The 17,444-nt window shown below is 41.8% G+C and overlaps 1 protein-coding gene across 1 annotated transcript in view; it reads left to right on the top strand.

Moving 5' to 3' along the window:
- Positions 1-4,677: 4,677 nt before the first annotated feature.
- The window catches only part of MMRN2 (multimerin 2), a 33,459-nt gene continuing 20,692 nt past the window's right edge, over positions 4,678-17,444 (top strand). The window contains exon 1 of the mRNA XM_063133115.1: positions 4,678-5,076. Coding sequence (XP_062989185.1) covers positions 4,826-5,076 — 251 coding nt within the window. The 5' untranslated portion in view covers positions 4,678-4,825. The remainder of the gene's footprint in view (positions 5,077-17,444) is intronic.

Below are 17,444 nucleotides of genomic sequence, written 5' to 3'. Positions count from 1 at the left end.
AAGTGGCATGAAAGCGGCATATAAAAGGCAGGAGCCACACTACTGCTTTATAGTGGTATTGAAGTGCACTGACAACTGTTGGGGCCCATTGACATATTCCATATACCGCTTTCAAAGTGCTGTATCCTGCTTGGTGTGGCTCCTGCCTTTTATATACTGCTTTCATAGTGCAATATCCTGCTTGGTGTAGATTATGCCCTAGTAACATCACATGATGATATTACTTCCTCTCCTGAGAATGTGTCTGAGAATATGTCCAGGTATCCAGGTACTTTCCTTCTTTTCTGCTCGTCAAAGTTTGTTGCTTCTAGCTCCAATATGACAGGGTCTTTTGTAGGCCGATAGGATTTCACAGCTTGCACATTAAAATGAGAATATGTTGCATGCTGAAGAATGAAGTGCTGATGTAACTGAGCGCCACCAAATAAAGTTACAAGGGGCAACACAGAAAATCACTTGGTGCGGACGCTGATATGCCATTTCTTAAATGCAGTAGTTTTGTCACTGGGCTTCAGCAAAAGCGTGCAGAATTAAAAATGAGCATGGACAAATATTTCAAGAATGAAGCTGAATTCAGGCTGAAAGAAGAAAGTGGGTTTCCACAAAAGATGAAAATAGCAAAAACACATCAGGGAAAAACAGCTAGGGATGGGGATAGAAGGAATGAAGTGATGGGCAGAGTTGGGTTAAGCACCACAATTCCCATCCACCATTGTTGCCTGGCAAATCATGATCTTCTCCAGTCTCAGTGGAGACTTCAGTCTAGCTGTCTGGGTCTTCCATGTCTACTTTGGCCCTAACTTGGTTATTTGTAATGCAAGGTCATGCAAAATGATGGGAACGTTTCAGTGGAGTAGGATCACTGCAACTTCTAAATTGTGGACGAATTATTGAAACTTGGTCAAATTGAGGTTACCTAAGCATAAAATAAAACATTAAGATTTGGACATCAGTCTATGCATTTTACCTTTGAAAATCCAGAACTTTTGACTCACTATGGAGGAGATGTGCTGAGCCATATACTCTGTTTATGGATTTAGGGCAAGGAGTCCTCTGTGATAAGCACTGCGATGAATAAATAAAACATTGATCCATGCTGACATTAGAGCAGCAAGCCAGTAATCGACATATTGCTATTGACTGGATCTCAATTAGTGTAAGAGGATTTTCCTTTTCTTATGCTCTTTTCTCCAATTGACCTTTGCTTCCACCCCAGAAAAGCCAGCTGAGTTTTCCAGCATGGTACAGTTCGCCACAGCAATGATTTCTTGAGAGCCAAATTTGGGTTTACGAGGAAAGTGAGGATCAATCACTTCTGGAAGCCAGTCCTGAATTCTCAGTATTTATGTTATGTCCACAGCAGAGACTCGCACAGAGTGATTCAAAGGAACTAGTGTGGTACGACTGTCGCTCCTGTCCTGTTGGGTTTGCACAATACAACAATACCGTCTAGACTTGGGGTGCAAAACCTCAGAGACAAGGGCAAAATCCAGCCCATCTGAAGTCCCAGTCTGGCCTTCCTTGGTTCCCCCAGAATTCTAAGCGCCCTTCCCCTGGCTGCATCCCCATTCCCACAACCACCAATCATTGTTTTCCCAGCTTTTGTGGAGTTTCTCCCCCTTCTAAAAAGTTGAAATGCATCTCCTAAAGCTTAGTTACCGGCAATAAGAGCTTTAAGGTGCAATAGGCTGGTATTTTTGGCTCCTCCCCTTTTGCCTTCAACACCTATTTTGGGGTGGGGTTCAGCACCTTGGATAGCTCCTTCAGTGGTCTGGCTGGTTCTGACTGAAACCCAGAATGGATTCACAACCCTACCAAAATGGAATCCACCAGCCTCTACACCTGCAGCAGAAGTAAGTGGTGAAAGAATCCATTCCGCGGGGTAGAATGGACTGTACCACTGGACTGCAAATGGGAGATGCCATTTCCCAACACTTGTCTTCTGCCCCTTCTCTGCTTTTATTTACGCTAGAGTACTAGCTCTTTTTCTCTTGACTTTCCCTTAAGCCTTCTTTTATTTGAATTGCTTAAAGGAGATCTATTGAAGTCAATGGAACATAAATTAGTCATTATTACTTAATCCCATTTATTTCAATGGGGCTATTCTAAAGTATGACTTCTAGACTCATCTGATTATCTAGGAATCTAAACCCTTCATTATAGTCTTTTGTCTATGGTATATTAGTAATGTAGGCTACAATCCTGTATATTCATTTACTTGGGAGTAACCCCCATTGTATTTAATAGGAGTGGACAGCATAATACTGCACTGCTAGCTGGGAAAACCCATCCGTATATATTCCTTTATCTTGGGATTATTTTGTCGTTGTCCTGAATTTCCTCCCATTTTAATAGTTCTAGGTGTGCTTTGATGGACAGTGTTGAAATCTACTCACCTAATTTTGAAAATATCTGGGTTTTGTAACAGAATTGCTATTTTAGAATTTAACCTTTTCAAGACTGCAAATAAATTCATATTCTCAAAACTTTCATTTAAATCCGAGTTTCCCCAGAGTTTTTTCTGTGACCTCTTCCCTATGTAACTTTAATCTCCTCTATTGGCATTTTCACCTTTTCTTGAATGTTAACACATTCTTATTTTTGTTCTTCAAGTGCTTGCTTAATTTTCTGTATATTATCCTAAAAATGATTTATTTTCTTTTTCAGTTCCCCTGTCTTATTTTCTACTCTTTGCTCGCCACCCCTTTCCTCCCCTAAACGTTCACATATCTCATTCTTTTAAAACGCCAGCTCTTCTCTGAGAATTAGTTTACAGTCCTTCGATCTCTTTCTTTCTGTTTCCATTTTATTTATACATTGAGTTATGTCTTTTGACTTTATTATATTACCGTATTACAGAGGTGAGGATGAGGGGAGAAATAGTGTGTTGCCTAAAGCATCCTGGCTGTGGATGGTGGAGGCTGCAGTCCAACACATCCGGAGGAAGGCTGATCTACTCTACAACTAAGCTAAGGTATTCTGCTTTCTTGTCTAGCAAAGCTTCCTAAGAATATCATGAGCTCAGAGAGAGCCTCAACCTTCATTTTCTTTGCCCCCCTGCAAACAACATGAAGAAGTGCAGAGATTCCCAAGAGCCGTCTCACCAAGAGTGCAAGATGGGAATACAGTACACATATGAAAGGGGCAGAATGAGACAGCACTTTCTATGTGCGTGAAAAAGAAGAAGAAAAGAATCCATACCAGGTTGATATTTATTCCCTTGGAGTAGCAGAATCATTACTCCAGTTCAATGGACATAAAATCCTTTTACATTATTCAAACTATGGATTAGATCCAGACTCAGTCATATTGGGCTGGATCCAATGTTAGTTCTACCTGCAGTAGATCCATTGAAATGAATGGGATTTAAATCAGACTAGCATTGGATAAAATCCATTCAGAGCAAAGTAATTGAAATCAATGGAACATATGTTAGTTGCAATTAACTTGATGCACAGGGAACTTGTGATCCTAAGGCAATTACCATGAAAAAAAATACTAAGAAGATTCTGGTGGGTAGTTTTGACAATTTTCTCTGACCTTAGCAGCAAAAACAGCAACAACGTGTTCATTACAACAACCCTGCAAGGTAAGCCAGTATTATTATTCTCCATATTGCAGATTGGGGGAGGGGGTCGAGGCTGAGAGAAAGCAACTTTCCACCCAGAGTGTTTCATTTCCTACAACCTCATTCCAGAAGATGGTATATGCTCCAATCCTTAAGCTTTGGTGAAATGGCCACCAAAATTTTACCTTGAAATAGCCTGTTTCAGTTTGTTGATGTTTTTGGCAAAAAGGTCATGAGATCCCTGCTGAGTGTTTGTGCTTGACTCTGCACGCAGTCCCTGGTACTTGTGTTTGGTTTAAAATACACTGTTGCTTTTGGTTAAAAATGTGCTAGTTTTGATTCAGCTCTACCAGACAGACAGCAGCCTGTCATCTGGAACACGGCACGACTTGTGCTACAGTTGTGCTTCTTTTGATTCATCACTACCAGACAGGCAGCAGCCTGATATCTAGAACAGAGCTAGATTGGCAGTGGGAAACAGCATTCCCTAGTTCAAGGTTTGAGCTAAATTTCCCTGAATTGATTGAGTTCCTAAAGGCCTGATATTCTTGTCTTTTGTGGGATACCTTAAAAAAAAAAAAAAGAAAGTCTGATTTGCCACTTTCCAGGGATGTACATCATTTATGCAGGTTGCAGAATCCAGCTTTTTTGGAGGGCAGAATTTGGATTGCTTAGGTACAATATTTTTATATTTTTTTTAGAATGGAATACTCAGACTTTAAGGTACAGTATTTAAGTGCCAGCATATTCTGTGGAGTTATAGGGCTGCTTAGCTTGTTACATATAGCTTGGGAATCTGCTTCACTCAATATTTTCTTTTCCTTGCCTCCTCAATAAAACTAACATCCTTTTCCTGTACCCCAGCAAGAAGGCAGCTGATAAAAGACGGTTTTCTTTTCTTCGTTGATAAGTTCAGAAGCCAGTTAAAACTCAGACGTTTCCCCCCGTCTTGAATAAACCATGACCCTATCACCAATGTGTGTGTGTGTGTGTATGTGTGTGTGTTGGTATATATATATTTATAATCTCCATCACTGAGATCTTTTTAGACCCCCAACACAGGAACCCGCTCCACATTGTCATCTGACCCCTGACATTTCCATTGATTGCTGGGAGGGTTGACTGCTTAGCTTCCGCTCTTTGTTGATGGTGTCATTCCTCCTTCCAGGTTTTAACTGAAGGAATGGTGCAAGGAGAATTGTAGGAACCATTTGATTTTCAGTCCAGAGAGGCGTAAGCAGTTGAAAGGAACCCACAATGATAGCAAAGATTTTACTCCTTTGCAGTACAATAGGATTGGCACACTCAGAGAGACACTCAAGATATCCTGGGTATCACCATCATAAGCAACGGGAGCAAAATCACAGGACACCAACAAACCCACAACCATCTTCTATGCCTGAGGGATACTGGCAAACAGAGCTTGTTGGAGAGGAAACCCTGAATCAAGCTTCTACCATTGTGATAGAGACGGACGATTATGACATTGGAAACCATCAATCCAGAAAGTAAGTATCAGCCAAAAAGACACTTACCTTGCACCAATGGCTAAGTACTTGAATGGCACTCAGTTCCATCCGGACATTAATCTGGAAGTACACAAGGACAGCTGGGGATTTTAGATCTGCCTTCTTGATGTTTACTTCAGAACATTACTGTGTGCTGCCTCCATAGAAAGAGCCCAACAGTATTGCAGTATCCCTTGCTTTTCAAAAATTATTATTTTCATTTTGGGACTCTATTCAGAAACTGAAAGCAAACCCATGGGCATTAATGTTGAAATGGATCTAGAATGGCAGTTCTCAAACTTTTTTCTTTCTTTCCCTGTGGACTACTTAAAAATTGCTGGGTGGATTGGTGGGCCACTCAAGCCATAATCTTATGCATGGTTAGGCTGAAAAAAGTCCTACAACTTCCCGCATGGCCAGCAGTGCTGGCCAGGGAATGCTGGGAGTTGTAGGACATTTTTTACTGCCTAAACATGCATAGGGTTGTGCCCTTAATTAACTCTTTTTCTCTACTAATCAAAGTACACACATAAGTTGTATTTTAATAACCACAGTCTAGTGCCTAAATAAGGGATAGTGCATGAGAGTTGTAGTCCAATAAATAGCCCTAATTTGTACAAATACATTAAGCATTTACAGATTTTTGACTACCTAAAAAAAGCTGTGGTTTTAGAGATATTATTTGTAATATTAGTGACTTTGGAAATGTATTTATTTTCAGTTGATACAGTCATTTGTATCTTGCCTTTTACTCAAAGCAGCTTCCAATTTAAAAAGAAAAGCACCAAACATGCAAATAAAACAAATGATAAATGATTGCACAGCAGCAGGTGTAAAACAGTATAGAAGAGGCAATGTTTGAATGAAGAGCGTGCTGTGATATGGGGCAGGATCCAACCAGAATCAAGCAGTTCTATGTCCCTTTGATTTCAGTGTGGGCTATTAAAGTGCATATTAACATTTCCATTAAAACCAGTGGGACTTAAACACTCTTTAACTGCAGCTCGGTTGTGCCCTTTGCGTGCTTGATGACTTAAAATCTGATGGTGGTAAAGAAACTTGGTAGATAGGAAAATTGTCAATGATAAATTTTGTGTTTTTTATTATACTTGTGGTGCATTGTTGTCATTGTTGTTGTCTTACATAGCATTTTACAGTCCTAGAATTCCAGCTATGCTCTTAAATGAACAGGTTTCCCCATTCATTCTAATGGAGGACATTGCTCCATCTGGGCATCCTTTCCATGTACTCTGTTGCCTCTGCCACTTCAGGCAATAGGGACAGTCAACACATTATACTGCAGCAGTGCAGGCTCTGCATTTGGGGGGTGGGGTGGATTAGATGTGCACCTTCTCCTCCTTCCTGACACCCCCCACTTCCTTTCTCTCTGCCTCTGGGCTCAATCCCCCACACATCACAACCCAGAGAAGAAGGGCAGATGAGTGAGCTGGCATGAGAAAATAAGAAGTGCCTGCTGGATCCGACCAAGGGTCCATCTAGTCCAGCACTCTGTTCACACAGTGGCAGGGATGAACAAGCAGGACATGGTGCAACAGCACCCTCCCACCCGTGTTCCCCAGCTACTGGTGCACACAGGCTTGCTGCCTTGAATACTGGAGATAGCACACAACCATCAGGGCTAGTAGCCATTGATAGCCTTTGCCTCCAGGAATTTATCTAACCCCCTTTTAAAGCCATTCAAATTGTGATAGCGAATTCCATAATTTAACTATGTGCTATGTGAAGAAGGACTTCCTTTTATTTGTCCTGAATCTCTCACCAATCTGCTTCATGGGATGACCCCGAGTTCTAGTATTTTGGCAGTGGCAGTTAAGGTTCCTTCTGCTCCTCCCCCATTGTTTTCTGGTATTCTCCCCTTGGGCCAAAGAATGCATGAGCAGTGAGTCATGGCAAGAAGAGCAGCAACAGAGCAGTGGTGAGGTATGGAGCCTGAGCTGGTGCCTGACCATGCTAACCCCTGGCGCTGGCCCTGCCAGAAATCTCTTGATCAGGCCACTTACCGTCATAACAAACTTGAGAAAGCAGCCATCTCGTTCCATTATGAAGAGAAAATAAAGCTGCACAAGGAAGGAAGTATTGCTGTTTCTACATATGTTGAAGGTTTCCCTAAACTATGTATTTCAGAGATGTTCAGGGTGTGCAAGTAGGTCCTTAACTGATGAAATATAAAAATCTTGGTGGAAGGTTTAATGATTTCTTTTTAATAGCAGTATCTTTTCCTGCATGGTATAGCAACAGCAGCATAACCCAGTTTTTTAGACTTACACAGTGTAAATTTTTCTTTTCTTTCAAAATCTCAGTTCTGTTCCCCATTACTCCTCAGTGAGAAGTGGGGAAAAGGGGGTCTCTTGTCATACTGGATTGCTGACCCTCCCCATCAAACACTGATAATTATTGTCTCCCTATTGCAACTTTCCCTAAACTCAGTGCCCTCCACATGTGTTGGGTTATTCCTCCCATCATCCTTGGCCAGCTTGACCCAGATATGATGATAATTGTGGCTTGTTTGGAGGGGGGCCGCAATCCTCAAACAACCCCACAACAACCCATGGGTTATTTGAATGTTGCTGCCCCCTCAAACGAGCCATGCCAATGAGGGCAATTAGGCAAATGTGGCCACATTCAACCAGCACGGGCAATTACTTGCTGCTGATGGAGCAAGATAATGTAGCCCTGTCCTCCATATGAAAAGGAGGACAGGGCTCCTGTATCTTTAACAGTGGCATATAGCAAATTTCAGCAGGTGTCATTTGTATGCATGCAGCACCTAGTGAAATTCCCTCTTCATCACAACAATTAAAGCTGCAGGAGCCCTTCCCTCTTTTGTATCTGTTCACTCTACAAAAGAGGGCAGGGCTCCTGCTGGGGTTTAAAATCTGGACTGTTCAGTATGCAAAGCATGTGCTCTAGCACAGAGCTATGGTGTCTGCCCTGGAATTGAAGCAAACAGGCATAAACCATTTGGGACCAAGTTACTTGAAGGACCGCCTTCACCCATATCAGCCTGCCGGCACTTCAAGGTCAGAAGGAGAGGCCCTTCTCATTTGCCCATTTGTGAGAGAAATTAGGTGGGTGTCCACACGGGAGAGGGTCTTCTTCGCAGGGCCCCCACACCTTTGGAACAAATTCCCATTGGAGGTCTGCCATGCTCCACTCTTGCAGGTTTCTAAGGTGGCCTTGAAATATTCTATTTTATTGTAGGCTTCTCATGATGAGTACTGTTATTGCTGCTTTTGCCATAATTGTTCTTGCTGATTTTCTTATTGGTTGCTATCATTTTTAATTGCTGTTTCATTGTGTTTTGTTTTTATTGCTTTTAATGTTTAAACTGTTTAATGTATTTTATTGTTGTAAGCCGCCTTGTGAGGGCTTCTGCCCTGAAAGGCAGCCAAGAAATGTTTTAAATAAATAATAAAAATATGGTAACATCCATGGCACAAAGAGGAGTTATATTGGTGATATTTTACCTGTCCATGAATATGATGAGTTGTAAATCATAGTGGTTGGTGATTCTTGCTTCTCTTCACTGCATGATGAATGAGGTAGTTAGCAGTGTTGACATCTAAATTACCCTGACTATTTGAGGTAATCCCTTTGGAAGTGGCTTTGATTGGCCACTGACACACCGGAGTGCTATGACTGCAAGCTCACATGGAGAGATCAGAATCGGTTAACGTCAAAAATATGAATTGAGCTACCTTCAGCCAGCTCCCATCTATGGCAGTGAAGGCATATGCCCAAAGGGCTGCTGGTCTTCCATGTCACAGGACTAGGACAGAGCCAATCCTGAATGTGTATTTGTTCATGTAGGCCAATGGAAGTCAAACCCTTGCTCAAGTGAACCCGCCCCAGTTTCAGTCAGAGTGGATTCAATGCCCCACTGACATCAGAGCTACCAGCCTCCACTGCAACAGAAAAAGTATGTGTGCGGTCATCACATGTGATTATCTAAGGGTGGCACGCACATGTTTTCTAGCACGTTGGAAATGCATGCATATCCGAAATGGCCCCAAGTGTAGGCGTGAGAGACAAATCAGAGGAAACAATTCAGTCACCAGGTGGAGACATCAGTCGGCTGTATCTAAATAAATCCCAATCTTTTGACATTTTCCCATACAAGGTCATAGACAGTGTCATGCTGGTTGCCATAATCTCACAACAGGTGGTTCAATGTATGTCTGGAGGAGCAGGAGGAGGGGAGTCTGTTATTTCAATCAGTTTTCCTGTATTTCATGATGGCTTAGTCTAGCTATAAGCAAGATTTTTAAAAAGGCAGCTTGGTGACGTGACCGGACACAAGAAAGTTCTAAGAGCAGGAAATCTTGGAAGCCACCATACCCCCCCCCATCACCCCCCACACAGTGCATTTAATTCTTTACTAAGGTTATTTTCACACGTGTGCGTATTCTGAATCTTGAAGTGTTTCTTGCTTGTTCATTTAGCTTGTCATGCAGATGAAAGATCTCCATGACAAGAGGTCTCATAATTTTTCACAAATACCTCTTCTCGCATCCTGATGAGCAAAGATCCAATTTGCAAGATGAAACAACCCACGGTTGTTTGGGAGTACACAAAGATGCTTAGTCCCAATCTCTCATCCGCTTCTGGTATGCTAAACAACGCAGGGAAGCACCATCCATGGGTTATTCTCTTTGATGTGCAAACCCAGTACTCTGGGTTGTTGAGATAAAAGCAACCCAGAATTATAAGCTAAGACAAACCATTGGTTATAACCCTGTGCCATTTGTCCCTCAACAATGGAGTTTACATTTCACACATTACAGAGAACAACCTATGGGGCATCCCTGGTTGTTTAGCACACCCAACTAATTGTCTGTGGTTTTGACTTATCTAGGGCATGAGTCTTATTGGGCAAGTTTTTTTTCTTGTAATGTTCTCTTTTCCCCAGGTCAAGCTTCCTGCCAATAATAGGTGAAAAGCAAACTTTGATTCAGACAGCCTTTTATGCTAGTCCTCTTTGATATGCCTGATGTGACCATTGCCTTAAAATTGCCTACAATGTGCATTTTAATGCATTTAATCCTAGAACATTTTATAAATAATTTCACATAAAATATGCATTTGTATATGCATGTTAGTACATTTTTTATATATAGATGCATATCCCCACACTAAACATGATGCTCACTTAGGCCCCATTGACTGGCTGAATGCATTGAACGATGTGAATGAGAATGCATATCCAGAGTTACAATGCAGATTTACCAGTTGTTACTTGCATCTAAATTGTGCTTGGTGGGCCATGGTTACTGTTTAACTTTAAAAATTGATATCCTCACTTAGAGCTTCTCTAAATGAGAGATTTATTACACATTCATGATTGGCCACTCACAGAAGTTTGTGGGTCCATTACACGACATCATCAACCTCCAGGATGTCTCTCGTGCTATCCCCAGGGAATCTCACTTTGAAAACAACAACAATAATGTGGTATTATCTGGGATATCTCTCCGCCACTAGATGGTGTTGTCTCATTAAACTCAATGGAGTCTTTCAGAGAAGGGACATTTTAAATTCAAAATCACATGGTTGTGTGTAAAGGATTGTATCATCATACTGAGAGGACTGCAAGGATGAAAGCCCCAGTAAAGCTGCAGGATTTTTCCTGTGTGCAGCGAAGCTCTTAGTCTGGGAAGTACAAATCATGTTAGTTTGCTTCAAAAGTGCAGAAATCCTTGAGAATCCCTAAAGGGTATATTGTTTGCTTTGGGGGAACTGATGGTGCTTTATAAACTAGTCATGCTTTATTTTAGGTATGATGTTTTATCATACCACAGCACCCAGGCCTCCCTGCTTTTGTAAGGCCAGTCCAATCAGTAATATAAGCAGCCTCACATTGCTGACTATCTTGCTTAGCTGATAAAGGAGGGCTGCAGGAACTCTCCAAAGTGTTGGAAGTAGATAAAAGCAATACAGAAAAATCCCCATCGCTCTTACTGTAGGGGAAGTCAGAACAATGCTCCCTCATAATGGCTTGTTTGCCTTGCTTGATTATACCGGAAAACACTCAGGAGTTCCAATCAAGCCCTTTTTTCACACAGTGGAGTTGGTGGCAAAAATGCTAAAAACACTCTAGAAGGGAAAAAGAAGAAGAAGAAGCCCATGGATACTGTCACTGGCCTACGTGAAACATTTTATTTGCACTCAGTAATCTCTTGATTTTCTTGTTGTTATTACTAAACATTGTAGCAGTTATCGAAAAGAAACAGAGAAATGATTGGGCAGCATGTCTGCCTAAAATTGGGTGACCATATGAAAAGGAGAGCAGAGCTCCTGTATATTTAACAGTTGCATAGAAAAAGGAATTTCAGCAGGTGTCATTTGTATATATGGAGAACCTGGTGAAATTCCCTCTTCATCACAACAGTTAAAACTGCAGAAGCTATACCAGAGTGCCTAGATTTAAAGGAGGGCAGGGCACCTGCAGCTTTAACTGTTGTGATGAAGAGGGAATTTCACCAGGTTCTCCCTATATACAAATGACACCTGCTGAAATTCCCTTTTCTATGCAACTGTTAAAGATACAGGAGCCCTGTCCTCCTTTTCATATGGTCACCTTACCTAAAACGAGATGGGAATAGAGATGTGAAGACCCGGAAAAAAATTCAAAAATTCGGGGGGAAAACAGGTTTTTTCTGTTTTCCCCCCAAAGCCTTTTTTGGTTTTTTTCTGAAAAATTGGAAAAATTGAAAAAAAATGAAGAAAAAATTGATTACGGGATGTTTTATTTTAGCATGATGAATCAAATGTTTAAGATAAGGTGTTCAGATATTTACTTCTCCAAATGATTTCTAAAAACTGTACAGTATCAGATTATTACAATGTCTGTGCACCAAGGACAAGCAAGTCCTAGGTTGCAAATTGAGACTACAACTCTCAAATGCAAGAGGAAGATGCATTTCTGCCTCTAGGGGGCAGTGCCATAGAAGCAGAGACTTCAACTGATAGTGATAACTATAGCTCAGAAAATGAGTCTGATTAAATTTCATGCATATTCATTGTATCTTGGTCCCATCCCCCCATTTTTCTCAGTTCTTTTTATGGGAATGGGGGCTTTATGTCTTGACACTGAAGGACTAACAGAGACATAAATAATTTTCTTTGTTACTAATGTTGGTGGTTTCTTCAGTTGTTGTTTTTTAAAATTGTTCTTTTGCCTGCTCCTCATAAACTGGCAGAACCAAAGAGGTTCCTTACAGTTTATTTATTTATTTATTATTTATTACATTTCTATACCGCCCAATAGCCGGAGCTCTCTGGGCAGTTCACAAAAATTAAAAACATTCAAAGTATAAAACCACAGTATAAAACCATAGTATAAAATACAATATAAAATCTCAACCAGATAAAAACAGCAGCAATGCAAAATTACAAATTTAAAACACCAAGTTAAAATTTATTTATAGACTGTTAAAATGCTGGGAGAATAAAAAGGTCTTCACCTGGCATCTAAAAGCATATAATGTAGGTGCCAAGCGAACCTCCTTAGGGAGCTCATTCCACAGCTGGGGTGCCACAGCAGAGAAGGCCCTCCTGGTAGCCACCTGCCTCACTTCCTTTGGCAGGGGCTCGCGGAGAAGGACCCCTGAGGATGACCTTAGGGTCCAGGCAGGTACATATGGGAGGAGGCATTCAGGTGTTCCTAACAGTTCAGAAGCTGGTGGCTCCATTTGTTACCAAAAAAAGTTTTTTTAAAAAAGTAAATTAAATTTGTCATAGTTGTTTGAATACACTACTTTTAATATACCAAATGTAATAATTTTATGCCAAACCAACTTGGACATAATTACATTTTATGTTCCTAAAGTAACAAAGTGACTTTCAATCTGTAAAAAGTGCTAATATTGCATTATTTCAATTTTTCCAAAAAATTCTATTTTTTTCCAAAAAAATTGGAAAAACCTCCGGGTTTTTTCCATGGCTTCAAAATTTCCGGAAATTTTAACTTCTCTAGATGGGAATGACTACAAGTTGTGAAGAAAAAGCCCAAATCACTTCCAGCCATTATGAAGGCTGAAAACAATGATGGCCCTACATAAACTAAGCCCATTCATGTCAATGGGTCTACTCTGTGAAGTTGTATCAATGGATACTGAACAATGTCTCTTTTTCCTTTTTTTTTTTTTTTAAAAAAAGAGAATCAAAGGTAATTTGAGAAAAGCATCTAATTGTATATACTTTTAGGGGCCACTGTTGTCTGTCATTCAATAGGTTTTGTTTTGTTTTTAAACAATTCAAAAACCTGCCTGAGCTGTTTGCATTTCTTACAACATTTTGTAGTTCCGCCCTCAAATTATTGCCTTCAGCTTTTTCAAAAAGCCATTATCTGTCTCCTGGCAAATCTTATCCTTTCTAGTTACTCAGATTGGCTAAACTTTATTATTTTCTGCCTACTTCTTCTTTTAAAACGTTCTACCCTTTTTCTTTCTGGTACTTGTCTTAGGGTGCAATCCTATGCTGGTTGGGGAATGGTGGAAGCTGGAGAATGGTGGAAACTGTAGGACTTTTTTCCTACATGCATAGCATCTTTAACCTTCTTCCTGGGTTAGGAGAATTTCCCTAACATTCCCTTCTCTTCATTGGTTTCTTTTCCCCCAGTGTATCCGGTATAAACCCCTTCATTTTAGGAGCTCCATCAGATGAGCGTTTTACTGGGCACTCACAGATTTTTACGGGTCCCTCTCGTGACGTCAGTTGCCTCCCACTTGCGTCTCGCCCCTTCTTGCCATCTTCACACCACAAAAAAAAAAAACACCCCAGCAAGTCCGATTTAAAGACAGAAGTTACTGCTATCTCTGCTGTGTGCAGGAGAAGCAGCGCGATCAAAACGGCCCACTGCATGGGCCACGTGCACATTGTTTACTTGCTCTTTCAAAAGAGGAAGTAATGAGGGACAAATGCATGGGTGGAGAAGCGACAGTAAGCAAATGCAATTTCCCCATGTGATGAGGCTCTATGTGACCACACTCATTGGTCCCTTTTTCTCTCTGTTCAGACTAAATCTGCACGCTCTTCCATCATTTGGTGTTCTCCTCTTCTACAAATACCTTTTTAAATCTATTGCTTGGCTTTGTTATTTTTCTCTTTCTGCTTCCTTCCTGTAAAATACCCTTTCTTTTTCACTGTGCAGATTCTACTTCTCCCTATCATTAAGCAATACCTGAAAATCCTCCTTTTTTGAAATTTCCTTCCAAAGTTAAGATTATTTGGCCTCCCTGCCTGCCTATGAGCCCTGGACTGATTTGGCACCACTAGTGTAGTTTCTCTAGAATTGGTCTCACCCAAGTCACTCAGAGAACAAGTTATGATGCACGTCACTTGATTTAAAAGAAAATGTGAACACATTTGGTACATCCAAACAGTGGCTTCAAACTTGCCTGCACACACTGAAGGTATTTTCATACAAGTCTTTAATTGTACAACCAGACTGTCTCATTCACAGAATTTTAACTGGGGTGGGGGTGGGGTGACCAGATGACATTATCTCCAATTTTTAGCTCTCCCATGTTTCCATGCTTATTCCACCATTTTTCTTGCCATAAAAAAACCCATTAAGGGAGAAAAGATGGGAATGCTTTCTGACTGTTAACGTTAGCAGCCCTCTACTTGGAAGCACTCTCCATGTAAAGGAGAATCTGAAATATAAGCTGTAGAATTATTCCAGTGGGCTGTCCCACTCTGTAAAGATGAAAGCAAAATGTAAACCACCTTCTGAATTGTCTAGAGCTCTTCCATTGTGGTGGTGATAATGTGAATTAAGTAGGAATCAAAGATGCTTTCAGAAGAGAGAAAACCTTTTTATCATTGCATTAATCTAGCACAGGGAAAGCCTTGGACTCATCTCGGAAATCAAAAATCCATTTCGGTCTGCCATTTTGTGGGCTCTGCTTCCCGCAATGCTTCTGAATTGGAGCCTTTTGATTTGAGTCTAAAGAGAAATTTTCCCATAAGGAGATGGTTTTACAAATACAGCGGGGAAGGGCCATAGCTGAGTGGCAGAGCACATGCTTTCAATGTAGAAGGCCCCAGAATCAATCCCTGGCATCTCCAGGTAGGACTGGGAAAGAGGCCTGTCTGGAACCCTGGTCAGTGTAGACCAGGAGTGATGGACCATATTAGGGTGGGGGGCCAAATTGCCTCCCACTGGGCTGGATCATAATCAGTGGGCATGGCCAAATCCAGTGACATCACCCTGCCCCCTACCCAATTTGCCTTTCTCCATGCTGGGAGAGGCACGGCTCAGCCCCTCCTCCCAGCTCCAGCCAAGTCCCAGCCTTTGTGTGGCATCCATCATCCCCATGGGGGGCAGTGTGTGCTGTGTGAAAGGAACTGGCTGGCACTGTGAAGAGCAGGAGGGGATCTACATTAGTCAAGTTAGAATGTGTCTTAGCGTTTTTAAGTGTGCGTTTGGTAGTATTTCGCCACAGAACGTATAGTTTGTGACTTTTTATTGTTGTCTCTTCTCCGGTTTTTATTTTGAACTTCTCTGAAATAAGTCATTCTATTTAGTATGATGTGGCTGATTTCATCGTATTAAATGGGTTTCCTGTAGTTCTTAATTAGCCAATCGCATTCCTGGGGGGCATGTTTATGTAATTTCCGTGCCCAAAGTTGGAGCGGTTTTTTTTTCTTTCAAGCCTCTCTTTTGCAGCCACTTTCAGTTTCACCTTTGGGAGGCTGCTAGCTGGATTGTTTGTAGGTGGAGGATTGTCTCAGAGAGAAGAGGAAGTGGGAGGGGAAATTACAAATGGATTTCTTTTCTTAGTGTGGCCAAAAGGAATGCATTCCCATGGAAAGAGAAAAGTAAGTAAACGTTTTAAAAACTGCTACATTTTAAATCGTTCAAAAACAAAATGTTCAATGACTGTAAAAACAACGTTTCATATACTAGTGTAGATCCCCTCCAGCTGTTCCTCCCAGAGCCAGCTAAATCCCCTGCCACCCGCACCCCTCCTGGTATAGCTGATCTCAGGGGGACTTCCTGGATTGAGAACCTCTATGGCTGGATGCAGAAGCCACACAGGCCAGATTAGATCTGTAGGACAGGGTTCTGCATCCTTGGTGTAGACAATATTGAGCTAGATGGATCAGTGGTCTGACTTGGGCCCAGTCTACACAGGGATTTTATTATGGTGCTACTGTGCCTTGCATACAGCGTGACACATGACATTACCCACAATCTGCATCAGTCTCAGGTTTACTTGCCATAAAAAAACTCAGTGGCAGGGTGACCATATGGAAAGGAGGACAGGGCTCCTGTATCTTTAACAGTTGTGATGAAGAAGGAATTTCAGCAGGTGTCATTTGTACACATGCAGCACCTGGTGAAATCCCTTCTTCATCACAACAATTAAAGCTGCAGAGCCCTGCTGTCTTGGCCAGATGCAAAAGAGGGCAGGGCTGCTGCAGCTTTAACTGTTGTGATGAAGAGGGGATTTTACCAGGTGCTGCATGCATGCAGAGGACACCTGCTGAAATTCCCTTTTCAATACAACTGTGAAAGATACAGGAGCCCTGTCCTCCTTTCCATATGGCCACCCTATTCATTGGGTCCTAAAGTTGTGGTACTACCCCAGTGGGAGGAGGGGTTTCTTCAACACCAACTGGGGTGGAGAATGGTGCTGTCAGGAGGAATAGAAAGTTGTCTCAGCAAAAGGATGGATTGACAGGAAGAGGTTAACTCTTTTAACCTGTGTGTTTTAATAGTGTTTGCTAATGTCCTGAGGTGTGAAGTGAATCTGTGAATAACCCACACGCACACATACATACACATTTCTGCTGGCTTCTCTCCTGCCCTGTCTCTCTGCCCTGCCCAGTGAACTGAAGAGTGAATGCAATGCTGCTTCCCCCTCTACACACACACTCCTCCTCCTGCGTTTGAAAAAAAAAATAGAGTTGGGAATGTCTTTTTCAAGCCTTCCTTATTCTCTCCTTTGTCCCTTTTATTTCTTTTTCTCAAGGACCAACTAGCTGAAAACTAGTTCAATGAGGCTTACTCCTGAGAAAGTCAGCATATTGCTTTGGGGATGATTTTTAGGGATGTGCTCCGCTTCTAATCGGACCTGCGAATTAGAAGCGGAGCGGGGTGCTTCACCTCCCCTTAAGGCGGAGGCGAAGAGGATTGGGGGGCCGGTGGAGCGTGGCGAAGAGGATCAAGGTGAAGGCGGATCCTTCGCCTCGATCCAGAGCTCCGCCGGAAAAGTAAGTGGGGTTTACCGGGCCCTGCCGCTGTCATTGTCATCCATGCGGTGACAGCGACAGGGCCCGGTAAAACCCCCCTCCTCTCCCTTACCTGCCTCCGTCCACGGTCCCTCAGCTTCTTCAAT

The sequence above is a fragment of the Elgaria multicarinata genome, chromosome 8, assembly GCF_023053635.1.
Source record: "Elgaria multicarinata webbii isolate HBS135686 ecotype San Diego chromosome 8, rElgMul1.1.pri, whole genome shotgun sequence".
Lineage (NCBI taxonomy): Eukaryota > Metazoa > Chordata > Lepidosauria > Squamata > Anguidae > Elgaria > Elgaria multicarinata.
Note: the sequence above shows the minus strand (reverse complement) of the source record. Positions and strands in the feature narration are given on the sequence as shown.